The sequence below is a fragment of the Enhydra lutris genome, unplaced genomic scaffold, assembly GCF_002288905.1.
Source record: "Enhydra lutris kenyoni isolate GAN:26980312 unplaced genomic scaffold, ASM228890v2 scaffoldscaffold36, whole genome shotgun sequence".
NCBI classification, from domain to species: domain Eukaryota; kingdom Metazoa; phylum Chordata; class Mammalia; order Carnivora; family Mustelidae; genus Enhydra; species Enhydra lutris.
This window is the reverse complement of record NW_019154120.1, coordinates 313306-333747: the sequence shown is the minus strand read 5'-3', so window position 1 is coordinate 333747 and position 20442 is coordinate 313306. Positions and strand designations below refer to the sequence as shown.

General features: G+C 55.9%; 1 protein-coding gene across 3 annotated transcripts in view; it reads right to left on the bottom strand.

Moving 5' to 3' along the window:
- The window catches only part of LOC111154214 (PQ loop repeat containing 1), a 47061-nt gene that overhangs the window by 2362 nt on the left and 24257 nt on the right, over window positions 1–20442 (bottom strand). For 2 of the 3 annotated variants that reach the window (XM_022513679.1, XM_022513681.1), the window contains one exon: window positions 7111–7327. The exons of the other annotated variant lie outside the window; for it this stretch is intronic. In XM_022513679.1, coding sequence (XP_022369387.1) covers window positions 7111–7327 — 217 coding nt within the window. The remainder of the gene's footprint in view (window positions 1–7110; window positions 7328–20442) is intronic. 3 annotated transcript variants of the gene reach the window in all.

Genomic DNA, 20442 nt, shown 5'->3' with positions numbered 1-20442 from the left:
AACCCCTGCCTGGCCAGACCCCCTCCCTCAAAAGGTAATTGGAGGGTGATCCCACCTCTGGTCGCCGACGCCAACCCCCCTTCCAATGTTTCAGATCAGTCCACAGGGAGGCAGGGACCCTCAGCCCTCAGTGGGTGACGAGGGAGCACCTGTCACTGCCACGTCCCCCCCACCCCGTCCCCCACCCACGTCTCCCCCGACAGCTTTGAACGCCCGGGCTTCCCAAGGCACAGGCACAAGCACTATTGTGTTTTCCGGTAACTTACCAGTAAATTTAAATCAGACCCGTTTCCACCAGCGGCCTGAACCTCTCCCAGCTGAGAGCCAGACCAGAGTGTGAGCAGAATTGCTTCCAGGAAGGGGCGTGAAGACGAAGGAAGGGGCGTGAAGACGAAGGAAGGGGCATGGGGATCCCCAAGCAGACGGGGAGCCGTCTGCCGCCAGAGCCGCCAGCACCAGACCAAGGGCCACGCACCCAGGCACTGAGCTTGCGGATGGACACAGTCCTCTGAGCCCCAGACTGGTTCTCATTTCTAAAACCAGGGTGAGGACCCCCGTGTCCGGAACTCCCCGCCTGAGGACGTAGCTCTGCGTCCCCTCCTCTGCCGCGGCCGGCAGGGCGCAGACGGGGACGGAGAGGCCTCCCGACCTGCCGCACACAGGCTGCCTGAGGCTTCTCGGGATGGTCACAGGGAAAACGGCCCGCGGCCTGGCGGGCCCCTGCAGCCTCTCCGCGGACGGGCGCTCCACGACCGGAAAGGCCCCCAGATGTGTCCCCTTTGGCCTGTGATTCTGGCTCACATGGTATTCTAAGGCTTTGTTGTGAGGGAGCTGGTAACTAGTTCTGCATTTTTAAAATCCACACTGTGTACGACAGACCCTCTTTTCCTAGTTGCTTTCAACATCTGACTTCGGCTTTTGGCCGACCGTGACAGGGTCCATGATTGGGATCTGAGGAACTTCTCAAATCTGTAAGTTTATCTGACATCAAAGCTGGAGAGTTTTCAGACATTCTGTCAACATTTTGTCTGCTCCACACCCCTTCTCTCCTCCAAACTCAGACGACATCAATGTTAGATTTTCTGGTACTTTCCCTGAAGCTATTTTTCCCCTGGTTTTTCTCTGCTGTTAAGAACGTATTTTTATTGATCCGTCTTCAAGTTCACGGGCTCATTCCCAGGCCATCTGCATTCCACTACTGAACTCACGGAATATATTTTTATCTGGGTTACTGTGTTTTTTAATTTAAAATGTTCTGTTTCGTTCTTTTAATTTTATAGCTTCCACGTCTTCACTGAGATGTCCCATTTTCCATTCATTTCGAGCGTGTTTCCTCTCCTCCCTGGACCAGTTTCCCAGGGACCGTTCCCAGGCCCGGGTGCCCTCGCTGGTGCTGCGTCGTCGGCTGGCGGGCTCCTCCTCTGAGCTGCGGAGCTGGTGTTGACGCTCCCTCCGCTGTGTGTCCTGGGCACGGTCAGTGTTACATAACGAGACTCCGAGTCTCATCAAACCCTGTGGGAACGTCGGGTTTCTGCTGCAACAGGCACAGTCGTCATCAAGCGGCACATGGGCTGCCACCAGCTCTGAAGACCGAGACTCCGGGCCTAGGGCCTGCCTAGGGTCCGCGGAGGAAGGGCAAGGCGAACACCGACAGCCGCGGCCCGAGCTCACGCTTCCCCACACATAGAGCAGCGGGGGCCGAGCTCACGCTTCCCCACATACGGAGCAGCAGGGGCTGTGCTGGGAGCACATCCTGCTCCACCCCGGGCACGGTGCTGAGCTCCAGGCTGGCAGGTCCGAAGGGAGACCAGCATCACCCACGTCCATCATTCCCGGGGTTTCCTCCTGCTGCCTGGTCGAGTCCCCCCAGCTGCTGGGCGCTTCCTGTCCAGGCTCTCTGTGCTCCTTGAGGGGAGGGTTGGGCTTGCCCCCACGGCCCTGAACAACATATGCGTTCCACCACTGGCCACCCCAGACTGGCCCCTGGGGATAGCTGGCCTGGTCTGCCCCGGATGCGGCAGAGGGACGGTGATTGTTGCTGTGATGTCCCCCCAGGATCCACTGCCTGCGGTGACCAAAAACCCTGCACTTGCCAAGGCTGTGCCTCCAGCTCGGTCCGGACCTCCTGGTCTGGGGCAGCAGCAGGGGAACTCGGCGCGCGGCAGAAGGGCCCCCTGGGGGCTGGACAGTGGGGAGCAGAGGCAGGAGCGGGGCTACTTGCACGCTCGGCGCTGGTGGGGGCCGCAGAGAAGGACACAGCAGAGCGACGAGTGGAGGGAGGGAAGCTGCTCGACCAGGGGACCTGGCCGGGGCCCCCTACAGGCTGCAGGCACCTGGCCTGCCAGGCTGAGACAACCCGCCGGAATGCCCCGTGGAGGGGTCCGCCTGCCCGGGAGGGGCTGCTCACAGCTCCCACGCTCACCCCTGTGCTCTTCCAAAGAAAGCCCACACCCACACAGCAAGCATTTCAAGGAGGAGCTCCGAGAGCAACCAAGGTTTCTACAAAAGGCCGCGAGGACAAGGAGGGAAGTAAGCAGCAGGCCCAGCAGAGGAGTCTAGTTCTGTCTTACAGAATTAATAGCGCAAGACACAGTCTGCCGGAGGCACCCACATTTTAGCAGGAGATGGAGACACCTCCCTCAAACACAAATAAAACCTAACAAGCCCCAGCGATGGTTCTAGACCTGGCAGCGGGGTCCGTCAGGGGGTTGGGCTGGAGCCTTCGCAGCAGACCTGGGTGGGAGCAGCCAGGCCTGGAGCGAGACAGCCTGGAAAGGTCCTGCCAGTGTCTCCAGCTCCTCGGGGCCAGGCCGCTCCTGGGGTTACGGTGCTCCCGGCCCCTGTGGAATGGCCACCTTGCAGGAAGCCGACCCTTCCAGGCAAGGCGGCACTCCACATGAAGGCCTGGAGACAGTCCCAGGACCCCCACCCGGTGCCCGGTCACAGCCCCTCCCCCAGGCCCTGAATGCACACGTGGCCTCTGCTCAGGGTCACAAATGTGACAGCCTCGCGGGCGGCCCCACATCAGCCGCCTCGGTGGGGGCTCGGGGTTGGGGGCATGGCCGCCGGATCAAATACCAAGCGCAGGAAACGAACACCACCCTGGGTGGTCTGCTCATCACGAAGGAGCACTCTTGTGCAGGAACAAGGGCTCGGGATGTACGAGCTCATGCTGTTACCCCAGGACCCTGAGGCGCCCTGCCCCCACGAGCTGTGAATTCCCATCACCCACCACAACTATGGGAGGGAGGAACGAGCCCCAGAAGCTGGGCTATCAGTTCACAACGTGCAGGGAAGTCCTGGAGTCCCCACCCCAATGGGGACCAGGATGGAGGAATCTTTTTTTTTTTTTTTAAGATTTTTTATTTATTTATTTGACAGAGATCACAAGCAGACAGAGAGGCAGGCAGAGAGAGGAGGAAGGGAAGCAGGCTCCTTGCTGAGCAGAGAGCCCGATGCGGGGCTCGATCCCAGGACCCTGAGATCATGACCTGAGCTGAAGACAGAGGCTTAACCCACTGAGCCACCCAGGCGGCCCCTGGGATGGAGGAATCTTAACCAGTCCAGAGCTCCAACACCACAGGAAGCCCCGACCGCCCCTCCCAGGCCCCAGCTGTGGTCTTCCTGTTCAGGCTGGCAGCCTGGGAGCTGGGTCCCTCCGCCTATCGCCAATCCAGGGGCTGCCTCTGCACCTGGCTGGAGGTGGGGCTGCACCCCCCGCTCCGCCCTCTTCCACCATTTTAATCCAGGCTCCTATTACCTCATTCCTGACTTCTGCATTTTTCCTCCCAAACTCTTCCTAAGATTCCTCTCACCGCCTCCTTGCCCTGTCCTGCCGTCCAGAACGCGTCTTCCCAGCTGGTGCCCAAGAAATGATGGCCACACTCCTGTGCCCGCCCAGCCTCCTCCAGAGCCCAACTAGGCATGCCGACTCCTGTGGCCTCCCCAGCCTCCCCTCACTGCTACCCTCAGCCTAGACCTAGACCTTCTTCCTTCCACGAATCAGAAGCTCTCCTGTAATTCAAAACCCACCCAAAACACATCCCAAAGGAACAGGTTTTTGTGACCTTGGGTCCGACGGGTTTCTTGGGTATGATGACAAAGGCGTGAGCAGCAACACCCCACACACGCACACAAATTCATTAACTTCAGCAAATTTAAAATCTTTTGTGCTGAAAAGGAAAATATCAGGAAAGTGAAGAGACAACCCACCGGAGGGGAGAAAAAAATTACGAATCATACGCCTGATACGGCTGTAGTGCCCAGTGCACATAAGGAACTCTACATAAATAAAAAGACAGACCACCAAATTTAAAACAGGCAGAAGGACTGGAACAGACGTTTCTCCAAAGACACACAGGACGGTCAAAGAGCACGTGAGAAGATGCTCAACCTCATTATCACAGGGAAATGCAAACCGAAACCACACGGAGCCCGGAGAGCCCACGGGACACCCGCGAGGACGGCTAGAATCAACAGGCCACACGGTAACAGGCGTCAGTGAGATGCTGGATCGGAACCCTCACGTGCCACTGTGGACCCAGCATGACCGCGCCTCAAATCATTAAACCCAGAGCCGCCGTCCGACCCAACAGTGACACCTGGTCTGCTCCCAGAGAGAGGAATGCAAGTGTCCAGCAGAAACTTGTACATGACGGAAGCATTACCTGTAACAGCCAAAGGATGCCGGACACCCAGATGTCCGCCAGCTGAAGAACAGGCACGGGTGCGTCCGCACGACCAGACTGTGGTCCGGCCTGGGAGCCGAGCTCGGATATGTCGTGCACCGCAGAGCCTGGGAGCGTGGTCCGCTTCCCCACGGCTCCACTTACGTCCAGCGTCCCAGAGACAGCCGGTCCGGGGCGGCCAAGGGCCGGAGGTGGGGGAGGTTGGGAGCGAATGAAGGGTGATGACCAGCAGGTACAAAGTTCCTCTGTTGGGGGAGGAAAATGTTCTAACATGACACAGAGGTGGCAGCCGCACGGCTCTGTGGGCACGCCGAACTCCTTCCACTCTCAGCACCACGGGCTGAGAACACTGTCCTTCTCACTGAGTGGTCTTGCACCCCTGCCGAAAGCCACTGAACCACACACGTAAGGGTCATTTCTGGGCTCCTGCTCTACCCCACGGGTCTGTCTATACGCCAACAGGACAGCCTCGAGGCACCTGCATAGCCATTTTTGAAATCTGAAGGTGTGTCCTCTAGTTTTGTTCTTTTTTGAGACTGTTTTGACTATTTCAGGTCCCTCAATATTCCATGTGAATTTTAGGACATGTTTTTCTATTTCCACAAAAAAAAAATCACTGGGATTTTGAAAGGGATCCACTAAACCTGAGGTTGCCTTGGGAAGTGCTGACATTTTAACAGTCCTGAATCTTCCAGGCTGTGGATGCGGAATGTCTTCCCATGGACTCATGTCTTCAAGTTCCTTCAACAGTGCTCTAGTTTCCACTGCCCGAGTCTGCTACCTCCTTGGTTAGTCTCCACAGTACCACGAACGGGATAGTTTTGTCACTTCCTGACTGCCTGGCGGTCTGCTCATCTCAGGGGATTGAGCTGTTGCGTCATTTCCTACATTACGAGGCTTGAATCCTGGGGCACCCGGGTGGCTCAGTCCACTGAGGTCCAACTGTTGATTTTGGTTCAGGTCATGCTCAAAGGGTCGGGGATGGAGCCCCGTGCCGGGCTCTGTGCTCAGTGGGGGTCTTCTTGGGATTCTCCCCTCCCTCTGCGCCCCCACACCGCTCTCTAAAATAAATCTTAAAAGAAAAACCTTGAATCTCTGCCTTCTAGAGACGTCTGTGAACTCGGTTTTCCATCTGTGGACCATCATCTCTAGCCAGAGGCATCAGCAGCCTCTACTCTGACCCACCTCTGACCCACGGATAGTCCTTCCCCATCACAGCAGCTCAGACTTGGAAAATTGAGACAATGTCAGATTCAACTGCCAGGGTGTCCCGTGTGTGCTGGACATACTAAGAGTGGCCACAGGACCTAGCCAGTGAATGGTGGCAGCCCGGGTGCCGCCGCACACACAGGTGGGCTACAGAGCGGCAGGTACAGGAGCGGTGTGAGCTCACTCTGAGCGTGTGCCGTGACCACAAACCAGGCGGTTAGCCTCGGTGAGTCTGCAGGTGCCAAGGCTCCCCAGGGAGGGGATACCCTGCCCCAGTCCCGGCACAGGCCTCCCACAGCACATTCCGATCTGAAGCTGTACACTAGACTTCTGTCATGCGTCACTCGAACAGACCCACCAGGGAGAACTGGGTAAGGAAGGGGCTGTAAGCCATCATGGGACGGACGGCCGACAGAGCGAGGGGGAGCAGAACAGACAGGAGGCCCCCAGGGGAGTGGGGTCACGATGCTGCCCTCGCACACACAGGACCACCCTGGGAGGGGCTGAGGGGCTCCATGGATCTCCAGGAAAAGGCAAGAGAGGTTCAGGTGCTGCTACGGGCCTCGAGCAGAGCCTTGTGCAGGGCCTCATGCCTGGGGAGGGAGCTCCCCATCGCAGGAGGCAAGCAAGTACGGGAGAAGCCCCCGGCAGGAATGACGAAGCTTCTGAGCAAGCCCTCCACGGCCTGGGATTCCCATCGACACCTTATTCCAACGCCGCAGGCGACTTTCACAGGCCGGTGGAGGGCTCCACCCAGCGCCTTCGAGACCCGTTCCACACGGGCCTCCCGTGACCGGGAGGGCATCTGAACACACGGAGGACCCTGAGGAGACACACGGCCGCCACCAAGAGTGTCTCTCGGGACACAGCCCCCACCGCCGGGCACCAGAGCCGCCTCTGCTCACCTGTGCTCCGTGGGCAGGGCCTTCTCCCTTCTCATCCTCTGTGCTCTGCACATCCTCCCACGACAGCGCTCCAGGTTCAACCCGGAAGACCCTGTACCACGTATCTGTTTCACAAGGGGGTCACGGCGTCCCCTTACGTGTTCCACACAAACACGTCTACTCACGCATCCAGACGTCTGCTCTCTACCTGGCGTCTCACAGATACAACGTAAAACACAGCAGCCAAGTCTGTACACATTTGGTTTTTACCAAACACGCCGGCACACTGGTACCAACAGGTGCAGTGAGAGCGACTCAGGCCCACCTACCTCATTCCCTCGGTGGACTGGTGGCGGTAGTTGCGGTAGAGCTGTGGGACCCCCAGCATGGCCTCAGTCAGCACAGCCAGGAAGCCCAGGGTCTCCACAAACAGGGCTGAGTCAATGGACAGGTATGTGACGTAGCCCGCCACTCCCGTGAAGGCCAGGACACACTGCACGTAGTCCCCAAAGCTGCTCCAGTGCCAGAAGTGGTGAGGGTCAAAGTCTAGGGCAAGAGGGAGAAAGAAATGTAAACTAGGCGTACGGGTCATGGTCAGCATGAGGACAGGATGTGAACTGAGTGAGGTCAAGGTCAGTGTACAGAAGACAGATTGGGCTGTGGGGCTCCATATGCTCTTGGCAAAGGCACTGGTGAGGGAGCCTTGATACAGATATGAATTCAATGTAAAGACGCTAAAATCCTTCAATCCGCTGATGACCTAGGCAGGGACCATACTGGAGCCTCCGAACCCTCTTCCTGGGTGAAATCCTTGCCCCTTCCCTCCACGACTGCACTGCTAACCGCACGTCTCATTTCTTCAGACGTAAAAAAGGAATAACATAATCTCCCTCCTACGGTTGTTTCAGCAGTTAATCTTCTGAACCCTACAGAGTGCCCAGCCCGTACGCGCCCAGCAAAGCTACGCGCTTGTCATCACTGCTCACGTCACTGACAGAACGTCGTCTGCTTGACTGACGCGTCCTGCAGAAACTGAACTCACAGGCACTCACCATCGGCAAACCACATGAAGTTCCTGGGCTTTGGCAGATAAACACGGGAGGCCCTGGGGACAGACACGGCTTCAGGGAAGGTCAGGAAAATGGGGACAAATACAGAGAGAACATGGGGGGGCATGATGCGCCCCAGGACTGGCCCGGCCCTCACTGGCAGGGTCTGGGCGTGGGCAAGGGTGCGGGCTAGGGGGCTGGCCACCCAGGGGCCGGGAAGTACCCTGAAGGGAATGTCCAACCCGCGTACAGGTGCCTGTCCTCCCCGCCCCGGGCCCTCCCGCCCAGCTCCACTCCCTCACTCTGTACGAGAACACCGCCCCAAGTCTGAGCTAGAAAGCAGGCAGAGTGTGGGCAGGAGGCCAGAGGAGGTGGACACAGTATGCAGCTGTGACGACACGTCCCAGAGCAGGGCACAGTGGGAGCGGTTGTGCTTCCTGAGCAAAGCCCGGCCGCCCGGGAGGGGTGGCCTGGGGCCCAGGCTGGGGGCAGACACTGAGGCGTCCCCTACAGAAGACATGGAATCACGAGAAGACGCAGCAAGGACGCGCACCTCAGACCTGGGGAGTTCCTGCCCTTGTGCCGGGGAGTGGGGGGGGCACGCTCAGAGCCGAGGACAGGGGCCAGGACCGGGATGAGCTAAGCGGCGGGAGACAGTTCGGGGGCCTGAGCTGAGCAAACAAGGCCTGAGCTCAGTCTGTCCGAAGCCTTTCTATTTCAGGTTCTCAAGGAGCACGTCAGTTAACAAATGACTAACAGAAAATCCTACCAAAAGCTTCTGGGAAAAGACTGAAGCTAGACCCTTACCTTCGCATATACAAAAATTAACTCAAAATGGATCAAAGACCTAAACATGAGAAACAAAACTCTGAGAAGAAAATACAGAAGGCTTCAGGGTGTTGGATTTTCGATGGTCTCTCCGATGTGGCAGCAAAAGCAAAAATCAATATGGTGAGATCAAATTTGAGCCTTCTGTGTTTCTAAGGAAAAGCTCTTTGACATTATTGGTCTTGGCAACAATTTTTTGGATATGACATCAAAAGTGCAAGGAATAGGGCGCCTGGGGGGCTCCGTCATTAAGCCTCTGCCTTTGGCTCAGGTCATGATCCCAGGGTCCTGGGATGGAGCCCCGCATCGGGCTCCCTGCTCAGCAAGGAGCCTGCTTCTCCCTCTCCCGCTCCCTCTGCTTGTGCTCCCTCTCTCACTGTGTCTCTATCAAATGAATAAATAAAATCTTAAAAAAAAATGTGCAAGGAATAAAAGCAAGAATGAGTGGAACCACATCAAACTGGACGGCAGCCGCACAGCAAAACAAACAAACAAACAAACAAACAACCAGCAAAACGAAAAGGAGACCTACTGAGTGGGAGAAAATATGTGCGAACTGTCACTCTTACTGGGGTTATACCAAATCACATATGAAACTCATTCAACACAAAGGGGAAAAAGTTTAAAAAGCCAATCCAGTTAAAAAACGGTCATAGGACTGACTAGATTAGCAGACCAGGTCTTTTCCCAAGTAGACACTCCGATGGCCGACAGACACTCGGACAGATGCTCAAGTCCCTCCGCGCCAGGGAAGTGCAAATCAGAACCTCGAAGAGACTGCCCCATAGCTGTCGGAAGACGAGACTCGGGAGGACAAGGGACAGCAGGTGCGGGCGAGCAGGCGGAGAAGGGGGGCCGCACGCACCGCTGGAGGGAAGGCGGGCTGGTGCAGCCGCCGTGGGGAACGGTACAGAGGCTCCTCAAGAAGTCGAAAGCGGGCTACCCTACGCTCTGGCGGCCCCCTCTGGAACAGAACCTGAGGAAATGCAAGCAGCATCCGGAAGAGGTACCCAGGCCCCACATCCACAGCAGCCAACAACCTGAGTGACAGTCGAGAGGGGACGGGATAACGGTTCAGCCATTAAAAAGGCGGGGGGTGGAATCTTGCCTCTAGTGACAACATAGATAGAAACTGAGGACGTTATGTGAGTAAAATCCATCAGAGAAGGACAAGCACTGTATGTTCTCCCTCAGATGTGGAATCCAAAATGCCAAACTCAGAGGAACGGAGAGGAGAACGGTAGCTGCCAGGACTGCGGTGGGGGAGAGGTCAGTCCCAGGGTATAGACCTCCAGTCTGGGGTCTCATGTACAGAACGTACCTATAAGTAATGCCTGAGAGCAGCTGGGGCACCTGGCTGGCTTGGCTCGTGGAGCGTGTGACTCCTGATCTTGGGGTCATGCATTCAAGCCCCACGCTGGGTACAGAGTTTTTAAAAAAACTTAAAAAAAAAAAAGGCTGCGCGCCTGGGGAGGCTCGGTAGGTTAAGCAACTAACTGCCTTCAGCTCGGGTCATGATCCCGGGTCCTGGGATCAAGCCCCGTGTCGGGCTCCCTGCTCAGCACGGGGCCTGCTTCTCCTCCCTCTCCCTCTGCCTCTGTCTGCTACTCCTCCTGCTTGTACGCTCTCTGTGTCAAATAAATACACAAAATATTTTTAAAAAATTAAAATTAAAATTAAAAAAATATTTTAATGTGTTGAGAGAATACATCTTAAATATAATAAAATAAAAACTATAAAAATAAAGTAATTATGTAAAGGTGTGAAAGTATTACTTAATCTTACCATGCACTTAGTTCACCATATCTACGTATTAAAACATCACACTGCGTGTCTTAAATTTAAATGGTTATATATCAATACTATCTCAATAGAGCTGGAAACATTAAATTTTTTTAAAAATCTGTGTTTCAAAGGACATAATCAACAGTGAAGGGCAACCCAGGGAATGGGAGAAGGTCTCTGCGACTCCCAGGTCCAGGGGGAACTCGTGTGTGTGGAATATACAGAAGGCTCACAACTCGGAAACCAGCCAACCAACCCATTTTCAAAGGGTCAGAGGAGCCGAACAGGCGTGTCTCCGAGAGGGCCTGCAGCGACGCATGAGGAGGTCCCCAGGGCCGCTCATCGTTCGGGAAGCGCAAGTCAAAACCAAGTGCGCCACCGCTTCACCCTTCCAATGACAGAAGTCGGCGGGGGCGAGGATGTGGCGAAACGGGGCCCTCGCGGGCTGCTGGTGGGGGCGCGGAGGCCCCCACGGAAAGTGCAGAGGGCGTCCTCGCAACAGCAAACACGGAATCACCGCAGGAGCCGGGACTCTCCTTCCGGGTGTGCGCCCGGAGAGCGGGGACAGGGACTCGGGGACAGCTGCGCCCGGGGTCCCAGCGGCGGGGCTCCCGGGAGTGGGACCCGGAAGCCACTTGCTGTCCGTCAACAGGTGGATGGAGACGCAAATGGTGGCCGACACGTCGACAGAGCATTAGTCTGCCTTAAAACAGAAGATTCTGCAGCATGTGAAAACGCGGATGAACCTGGAGGACGTTACGTGGAGGGAAACAAGCCCAGGACAGAAAAGAAGGGGAAGCGGCGTCCCCGTGCCTCCAAGCGCAGCGATTCGAATCTGGAGCGAAGGAAGCAAAAGGCACCGTCCACCGCCGTCACTGCTGCGGCTGGGAGGAGGGCTGAGGCGTCCTTCCACGCTGCTGAAGTCTGGGCTGTGGGGGAGGAAGATCCCAGTGAGAGGCGTGTCCACACGCAGCAGCCACGGGAGGCGAGGGGCGTGCGAAGGCCCCGAACGGGAAAACTGAGCTTCCACCCCCTTTCCCGTCGCCGCAGAGACCAGCCTTACTCCCCCACACGACTGAGAAATGGGCAGAATGTACGTCTGCAGATCACTGGGTACAAGGCAGGAGAGGACAGTGAACTCTGGCAGATGGGAAACAGGCGAAGGGAGCCCAGAACTGACCGCCGCAGGTCAGGCTAGAGCGAGTTTCCAGGGGACCCAGGCCGAGCCCACAGAAACCTGGAGCTACATCCAGGAGACAAGGCGGCTGGAGTCGGCAGGACAAAACTCCATGAAGCAGGACAGCACGGAGAACGCCGGAGCTCTGCAGAGCGTCCTGCCCAGCCCCTCGGGGGCCACCAGCACGGAGAACACCGGAGCTCTGCAGAGCGTCCTGCCCAGGCCCTCAGCGGGCACCAGCACGGAGAACGCTGGAGCTCTGCAGAGCGTCCTGCCCAGGCCCTCGGGGGGGCACCGGCCACAAGCCCGGGGGGGGGAAAGAACCACCCGGGCGGGTGAGCGCTCACCGTGCCCAGCATCCGCAAAGGGCCAGGAGTGCTCCCTGCCTGCCAGAAGGGGAACCTCCCGATTCTCGGGGCTTTGGGCAGAACGTGCGCCGGGAGTCACCAGTCCAGACTGGGCAACGCTCTGGTCCCAGCCGACTCATCAGAAAAGCAAGACCTAAAAAGATCAAACTGTTTCCAAGCTCCTTAACCGCATCCCCAGAACAAAGCTCACACACCTGTGGAAACTGAAGACGCCCCAGATGCCAAGGGCGGTCTGACGGCCACAGGGGAGCAGGCAAAGGAGAGGAAACGTGGCCTACGATGGAGCGACAGATCGGCCGACTGCAAAGACACGCACAACCGACGTGAACGTTGGCATTTAGCTGACAAGGTGATCAAAACCGCCGTTATAACTCTGTTCCACATGCTCAAAAGGTCAGAGACAGAAAATTCTGTATTTATAGAACATACGTACACACCGAATATATATTACACATATACACATTTTTTAAGACCTACCCCCCCAAAAAAAGCCACCTGGGACCTGAGATGAAAAATATACGGACGGGATTCACATCAGATCAAAGAAGAAAAGATTAGGAAACCTGAAGACAAAGGAAGAGAAGCTGCAAAATATGACAGAAAAGAGAATTTTTTTAACAGATCATTAGTAAGCTGTGGGACAACTTCAAAGAGCATAGTATGGAGTCCCTGAATTTTGGGGTGGGGGAGGGCAGAAAAAAGGGGCCAAGATTGTTGAAGAAAAGTAGGGCCAAAATTTTCCAAAATTTTATGGACGCTGTGAGTCATAAACCGAAGCAGCACAAGAAACCTGAGGAAAACTGTGTCATCGTAACGACACATCTCAAAACGAGTAATAACACGGGAACGATGATGGCAGCCAGAAGACAGCTCACACGCAGAGGAATGGAGAACGCGACCTCGGGTCGCTTGTCCCGCGCAGCCCAGGCAGTGAGAGCTCACCTGCGCCGACCGAGAGAAAAACGCATCCGCTTAGACTGTCAGACCTCACGGAAATGTCTTCCAACATGAAGGTGGGTGATAAAGACTTTTTTACATTTAAAAGCTTAAAAAATCCATCACCAGAGACCCGTGGCGCCAGAAATGTTACGGAGGAGGAGCGCGGCACCGGCTGGAAATCCGGATCTAACATCTCCGGCAAGGACGTGGTAACTAAGTGCGTGGATGTATACAATATTTTTCTCATAATTTCATTCTCTTTAATAAGCGACTCGAACAAAAATAAGAACGAAAGAGCAGGGTTCAGCACACGCAAAGGAGAGCCGTCCAGCGATCGACGGCAGAGATGGGGCAAGTGGACCCAGCCGTGGGCCGGGCTCTCAGCAGCACGCGCAGCGCCCGGGCGTCCCCCCAGGGCAGACGGAGGGAAAGATGACAACCGTAAGCCTCAAGCCAATGCCCATGAATGGATACGGAAAAAGAGAGATTAAAGTCAGCAAAGGAAATTAGAAAGTATTTTGCACGGAACGTAACGAACTTGGAGGCAATGTCCAAGTCCACCGCGCCACTGTGAAGAGGCTCCTGGCCGCTGGCTCAGCCACGGTGCCTGTGCCAGAGAGCAAGGGTGCGGGAGCGCAGGGGAGGACAAGTTACACCCACCGGCAACAGGCGCCTGGGTGACTCAGTCGGTGGGGCGTCCAGCTCTTGGTTTCCGCTCAGGCCGTGAGCTCAGGGTCGTGGGATCGAGCCCCACGTCGGGCTCTGTGCTCAGTGGGGAGCCTGCTTGGAAGTCTCTCCCTCTCCCTCTGCCCCTCCCGCTCACGCTCCCTCCAAAAACACGTCAATCAATCTTTAAACCCAAAGTGAACAGATAAAAGGAAGTAAGAATAACAGAAACCAATATCCAGAAAACAGGAAAAAAGAGAAAGCCAGTGAAACCAAAACGAGACCCACCATCTCTAGGCAGGATAAAAGAGAAACTGTAAAGGAGTCAAGAGGAAATGAATAAAACAAGTAACCACATACCCATCAGGAAGCTGAATGTGAATTAAAAACTTCCCACAAAGATAACTCCGGGCACAGATGGCTTCTCCGAGGGACCTTACAAACTCATCGAGTAAACCGAAAAGTATGGAGCAACTCCCAGCTCACTCCATGGCACCGGCATCGCTCCGACACCAACACCAGATAAAGGCATCGTAAGCGAACCACAGACCAACAGCTTTTGTGAACGCAGACATAAGAACTCGGAAGAGGCTGCAGCAAATAAACTCGCACACAGAAGGGTTAGCACCTCGCGACCGAGCAGGGTTCATCCCGGGAGCACAAGGCTGCGTGACTGCCCAGGAACCAATCACGCGATGCACTACATCTTACTAAACTAAAAAAGGAAAACATACGCTCATCTCAACAGGTGAAGAAAAAGCATCTGACGAAACTCCACACGCAGTCCTGATGAATGATGGAGGAATAAAGGGAACTTCCACGACCTGAGGACAAAACACACAAAAACTCTGCGGCTAATCCCACACTCGTGCGGACACCCTGAGACCGGGAAGCCTGAGACCGGGAACGGGACAGGAGGGCTCGCCAGTGCTGCTCGACTCTACCCCAGAGTTTGTCACAGCGACGAAGCAGGAGAAATGAGACGCATCTGTCCGGGAAGGAAGAGGGAGCCCCACCTCTCTTTGCAGGTGACACGGTCATGACCCTATTTTACAAATACTAGTGGACAGGAATCCACTAGTGCCCATTAGTTCAGCAAGGTTGCAGATGGTAAACTCAGCACACAAAAACCAACTGGGTGTCTACGTATGAGCAGTGAACAATGAGAAAGTACAATTTAAAAAGCAAAACCGTCTGGGATACTACCGAGTGTGAGTCACTCAGGGACCAGTGTGACATGTGAGACCAGCACACAGTAAAATTCAGACACACACGGCGCTCATGGGCCGGAAGCCTCGGTGCTCTGTGCGGGTTCCCAGACCAGCCCTGGGTCCAGTGATTTTTCTAGAAGGACTGACACGGGAGGAGCTTAACTCCTCCAGCAACAAACTACTGACAACAGGTGTCAGGCTCCGCCAGGGAAGCTCCCGGAGACTCAAAGCCCAGAGTTTTTACTGCAAACACCCTGCCTGGCGCGTCTCACAGCCCCAACCGCCAGAAAGGAAGCCGGTGTCCAGCACATTCCCCGTCATACCCACAGCCAGGCACACAGAGCCCCCGTGCTGGGACAGAGGCAAAGTCTCCTAGAAATCCGGACGCCAGTCCCGGGCCAACTGCGCACACAGGCCCTTCTCGGGCTGCTGTGTGAACACCTTCTGCATTACCGCGAAGATGTCAGTTTCCCCCAGATTAATCTAAGATTCAAAATAATCCCCAAATCCTAGCATGTTTTCTGTAGAAATTGACAGACCGATTCTAAAATTCTACAGAAACGCACAGAATCCAGAGCAGAGTTGCAGACTAACAACACCTGATTCCAAGAGTTATTGCCAAGACGGTGTGGTCCTGACCAGGGCGGAGGAATCAGACGCTGATCTTCGATAAACACCGAAGGCAATTTAGCGGAGAAAAGTCGGTGTGGGACAACCACATGCAGACACAGGCTGTAGCTATAGCTCACATCATCAACAAAGAGGAACTCAAAGCGGATCACAGATCTAAATGTAGAACCCAGGGGCGCCTGGGGGGCTCCGTGGATGAGGCGTCTGCCTTCGGCTCCGGATATGATCCCGGGGCCCTGGGATCGAGTCCCACGTCGGGCTCCCTGCTCGGTGGGGGTCTGCGTCGCCCTCAGCCCCTCACCCCACGCTTGTGTGTGCCCGCTCTCTCTCACTCTCAAATAAATAAATAAAATCTTTAAAATAAATAAATAAGTGCAAAAGACAGAACTACGGTTATACGAAGGTTTCTGATACTTCAAAAGCGTCACCCGTAAAAGAACAAACTGGTAAAGTGGATTTCATAAAATTAAAAATGTTAAAGAAAAAAGTACCCCTCAGAGCTCGGTGAGAACAGTGTTCCAGCCGGCCGATCGGGGCACCTCACCAGCAAAGACGCAGAGACAACAGCTGGCCCGGGCCAAGGTGCCCACCATCACCAGTGAGAGGAGAACCAACCGAGATGCCCGCACGTCCCTCCAAGGCCTGCAAACAAAAGGAGGCGCAGACTCGGTGCGGACGAGGTGTCAGCCAGGAGCCCGCACGCCGCGGGGGACGCCGGGCGGCACTCGGACACCGTGGATGGTTTCCGAGGAAGCCGAACCCACTTACCGTCAGGTCCGGCCGTGCACGCCCACATGTACCCCGGGGAGAGAAGGCACACGGTTATAGGAGGACCCGTCCACGCATGTTCTGAGCAGCCTTATTTGGACCAGCCCCATGGCACAGCTCCAAGGCCCGGTAGCACCGACACCAGCACGGGCAGACCGCTCACGCCACAGCTCGGACATAGTGCAGGCAGCTCTGCCGTGTGGACGGAGCCAGTGGAACAGGGGACACGTGGGACGACTCCGTCTGCGCTGAAGTCCAGTCAATGCAAGTGGACGCGCAGGGGAAGCGATCAGTGGTGCCTGCTGGGGGGAGGCAGCTGGGGTGACAGAGGGAACTCGGGGGGCAGGCACGCTTGGGCTCTCAGACCGCACTGGGGAGGGTGTCACAGGCAAGTGTCCATACTCACCCAAACCGTACACCTTAACACAGGCTTGCTGTGTGCTGACTGTCTCTCAGCAACATGGGGTGGCCCACAGGGACTGGGGAGCCACGGAGCCACACAGTGGGGAGAAGGGCCCCCAGTGCTCAGGAGCCACCCCGGGCCCCGTCCACACCACCAGACCACAGGCTCCCGAGCTACATCCAGGGGCGACTACACAGGACGGCAGCTGTCCTAGGGATTTCCACAAAAGTGGAGAAGAGCCCCTTCCCGGCTGAGACCCCTGCTGCTGCCCAGGGTCCCGGGCCTGATCCCCCACCCCGAGTGGCTGGAGGGATGTGCCTCCCCCCCGCAGCACAGCCTGCGGGCACTCCGTCTGGGCTGGCCGTCACCCCTCACATACCCCGTCACCCCTCACATACCCCGCACATCCTGCGAGCTTCCCCGCCCTCCCAGCCCAGCCTCGATGCTCGCCCCAGGCCACACAGCTGCTCGCTGGCCACACCGGGCTCTCAGGAGCACACACTCCCCAGACCACAGGACACACGTCCATTCCTGTGGGACACAACCCTCAGTTCACAAGTTCCTTTTCTTCCCTTATACTGCGGACCCCACCTTTTCTGGGGGGAGATGTTCCTGAGCCTCTGGGGTTCCGGGGTGGGGAGGGTAGCCCCGTGGCCAAGCGCAAGAGGTACTCTAAGCGACACGGGCCTCGGCCGGCAAAGCTGGGGACACGGCAAGCTGCCCGCTTTCCCAGCTCTGTGCTCACGGGCATGGCACTGTGGAAAGTGTGTCCACAGAGCAGAAGCCAGTTCTGGCCCCTGACCCCGAGGACACCACACCCATCACCAAACTCCCTGTGCCCACCTGGCACCCTTCTTCCCAATTCCTCCCCAACCAGAAATTTGGGGGGGGGGCAGTGCCACTCGAGACTGCCAGCGTCCTTTGCCGGGGTAGGAAGTGACCGTCCCACATGCAGAAGTCCCAGGAGCCGCAGAGGCCCATGGCCCAGGGACCCCACGGGACCCCAGGGACCCCACGGGACAGTCCTGACCAGTGACACGTCTCTGCAAATAGCGCCGCGGCTGTGCCTCAGCGCAGAACACCAAATACCATGGATTTGTCCCGGATTCTCCTGGTTTAACAAGGAAACACCAACAGATGCATGACCCAGCCATCCCCCATCAGTGACGTAAGGCTGGATTTCCACAAAGTCCCAATCTGGAGCAGAACTGTAGCTCGGAAGGTCGTCACAGACCTCAGGCCACCCTCAGCCCCTGAGTGCAGCCTTCCCGGACGAATGCCCCTCCCCCAACAGCTCTACTCTGCCCCGGGCTGGGGGGGGGGGGGTCACCACCCAATGGGAAGGCTCTACCTTCTGTCCATGACAGAAGCAACCCAAGGACAGTTTCTAAACCTGGTCAGTAATTTCACCCAAGAATACAGGACAACTGTTCTTTTGAATATCATTAAGAAAACCAGCAGAACAAGGCCGAAAGAACCCTAACCACGGCACAGAGGAAGGCGAGAAGGACACGCCCCGTGCACCCAGCAGCCACGCTCAAGGCGCTCCCGCCACCCCGATGTCCCCCTGAGGCCTGGCCCGGCTTCTCCGGGCAGCCTCGCCCACCCACAAGACCGCACCCGCACCGTGGCCAAGGGCCACCTGGGCCGCACTCATGGGTGTGCGACGGTTGAGCCGCCTCGGGGTCAGCCGGTCCGGGCTGAAGACCAGCGCAGCGCGAAGGCAGGGGCCACGCACCGGCGTCAGGCTCCGGAGCTCACCGGGGGCCCAGCTGCCCGACGAAGGACCTGAGGTCAGAGGGGCTCCCTCCGGGGCCCCCTCCGCCACCGCCTCTGCCTTCTGGACTCCAGGAGTCAAGCGACACCCCCACCCGGACACGTTCTCAGCTCCTCCTCAGTGCCACAGCCAGAACCAGGGGACCCCAGACAGTAGCCCCTGAGGGGTTCCCAGGACCTGGTTGCACTCCACCACCTGACCTGTCCCCACACCAAGCTGGTCAGTTTTCCTGCAGCCGCTGTGGGGAAGACGACGCATGTCCAGGTCCATCCCCTAAGACGGCAGGGCCAAGAGAAATGAAACAACACTTTGAGCAATCCACAAAATAAGCATCATTTAGAATTCCTGGGACAGCTCAAGAAGCAATATTCTTCTTGACTATATATGATTTATAACAAAATGACAACCCAAGTAAAAAATGGGCAAGGGACCCGAACACTTTCTCGAAGTCACACAAGTGACCAAGAAGCACGTGAAAAGACACCTAACAGCACCAGTCATCAGAGAAGGGCCAGCCACAGCCGCACTGCCCCACTTCGCAGCGACCACGATGGTGAGCAGAAAGACAGAGGTTTTGGTGCAGATGTGGGCAAACTGGAAAGTGGGCGGGCAGCCGGCAGGAAGGCTGAACGTGCCCTTCGGGAAGCCGTCTGGAGTCCCTCCATGATTTCACGTGGAGTTGCTGCCCGGCCAACAGTCCCACCCCACAGACGTCCCCAAAGAACCGGAAACACACGTCGTATAAACTTGTACACAAACATCCACAGCTATATGGGATTCACGAAGGTTCACCGACGGACGATGGGGTGAACGTGGGGTGATGGACCGGTCAACCACAGAGAATCACCCGGCCACGGGAAGGCAGAAGGCGCACGGAGGAACCTGGAAAACACTATGCTGAGTGGAAGGAGCCACAGACGGGTCACTCCCTCACAGACGGGTCACTCCCTGACAGGAAATGTCCAGACCTAGCAATCTGGAGACAGAACACAGACAAGGGGGTTTCCCAGGGCTTGGGTAACAGAGAAATTGGGAGGTAAAGGGTTCCTTTTTGGGGGGATGGAAGTTCAAGGGGCTTGAACTCACAACCCCAAGAGTCTCATGGTCTTCTAACTAAGCCAGCAAGGTGTCCCAAGAAATGCTCTATAATTAGATAGCGGTGGTGGTTATACAACATTGTGAATGTACTAAAAACCACTAAGCCATATACTTCAAGGTGATTAAAATGGTGAATTTGATGCAAAATTTATCTCAAAAGGACTTCAAGGGTAAAGTTTATGGTATGTGAAATACACCTCAAGGAAGAAATTTTAATATCTAGTAGAGGACAACAGTTTCAATGTATATAAAATGTTTTATACAGAGAGATACAGATATAAACATCCACTTCAGTAAGTGTACTTTCTAATGCTAAAGTTTAAAATACTTCTCTTAAATTTTAAGAAGTGATGTCATTTTTTTCCTGGGCAATTTAAAATAAACTCAGCAACCCATCTGCCCATCACCTGTGTCTGATACACTTCACTGAATTAAGCAGTAAGGAAATAAAAGTGGAAATTATATAAGAAAAACGTCAGTTGAGGTAATACTGGATAAATGCAGAAGGCATGAAATGAGAAAGAAGATGCTTAGTAAGACGCACCGATCCCCGATCTGTATCGGAACCAACTTCTGAGAGATTCCTATGTCGAAAGACTTTTCGTTAAATATTTTTAAAGTAAACTGAGGGAGAAGAGAGTCTGGCTTCCCTCCCAGAAACACTGGCGCTACACCTAGGCACAGGAGCCCCTAGGTGACACCTGCCCCCCCGCCCCGGGGCAGTGCCCCAGAGAGAGGCAGGTGGCTGTGAAGGACGCAGCGCTCCAGGAACAGAAGAGCGAGGACAGGGGACGGATGCCCCAGGTGCCCAACAGGGTCAGCGGACCTCGCATCTCAGTATTTTCATGACCCACACACCGAACTCAGACGCGGCGTGTTTTCTAGACAAGACTTGAAAACAAGGCGTTTAGCCCTGAACAGAGGTTTCCGGGACTGGGTAAGGACACTTTCAGCAATTCCTG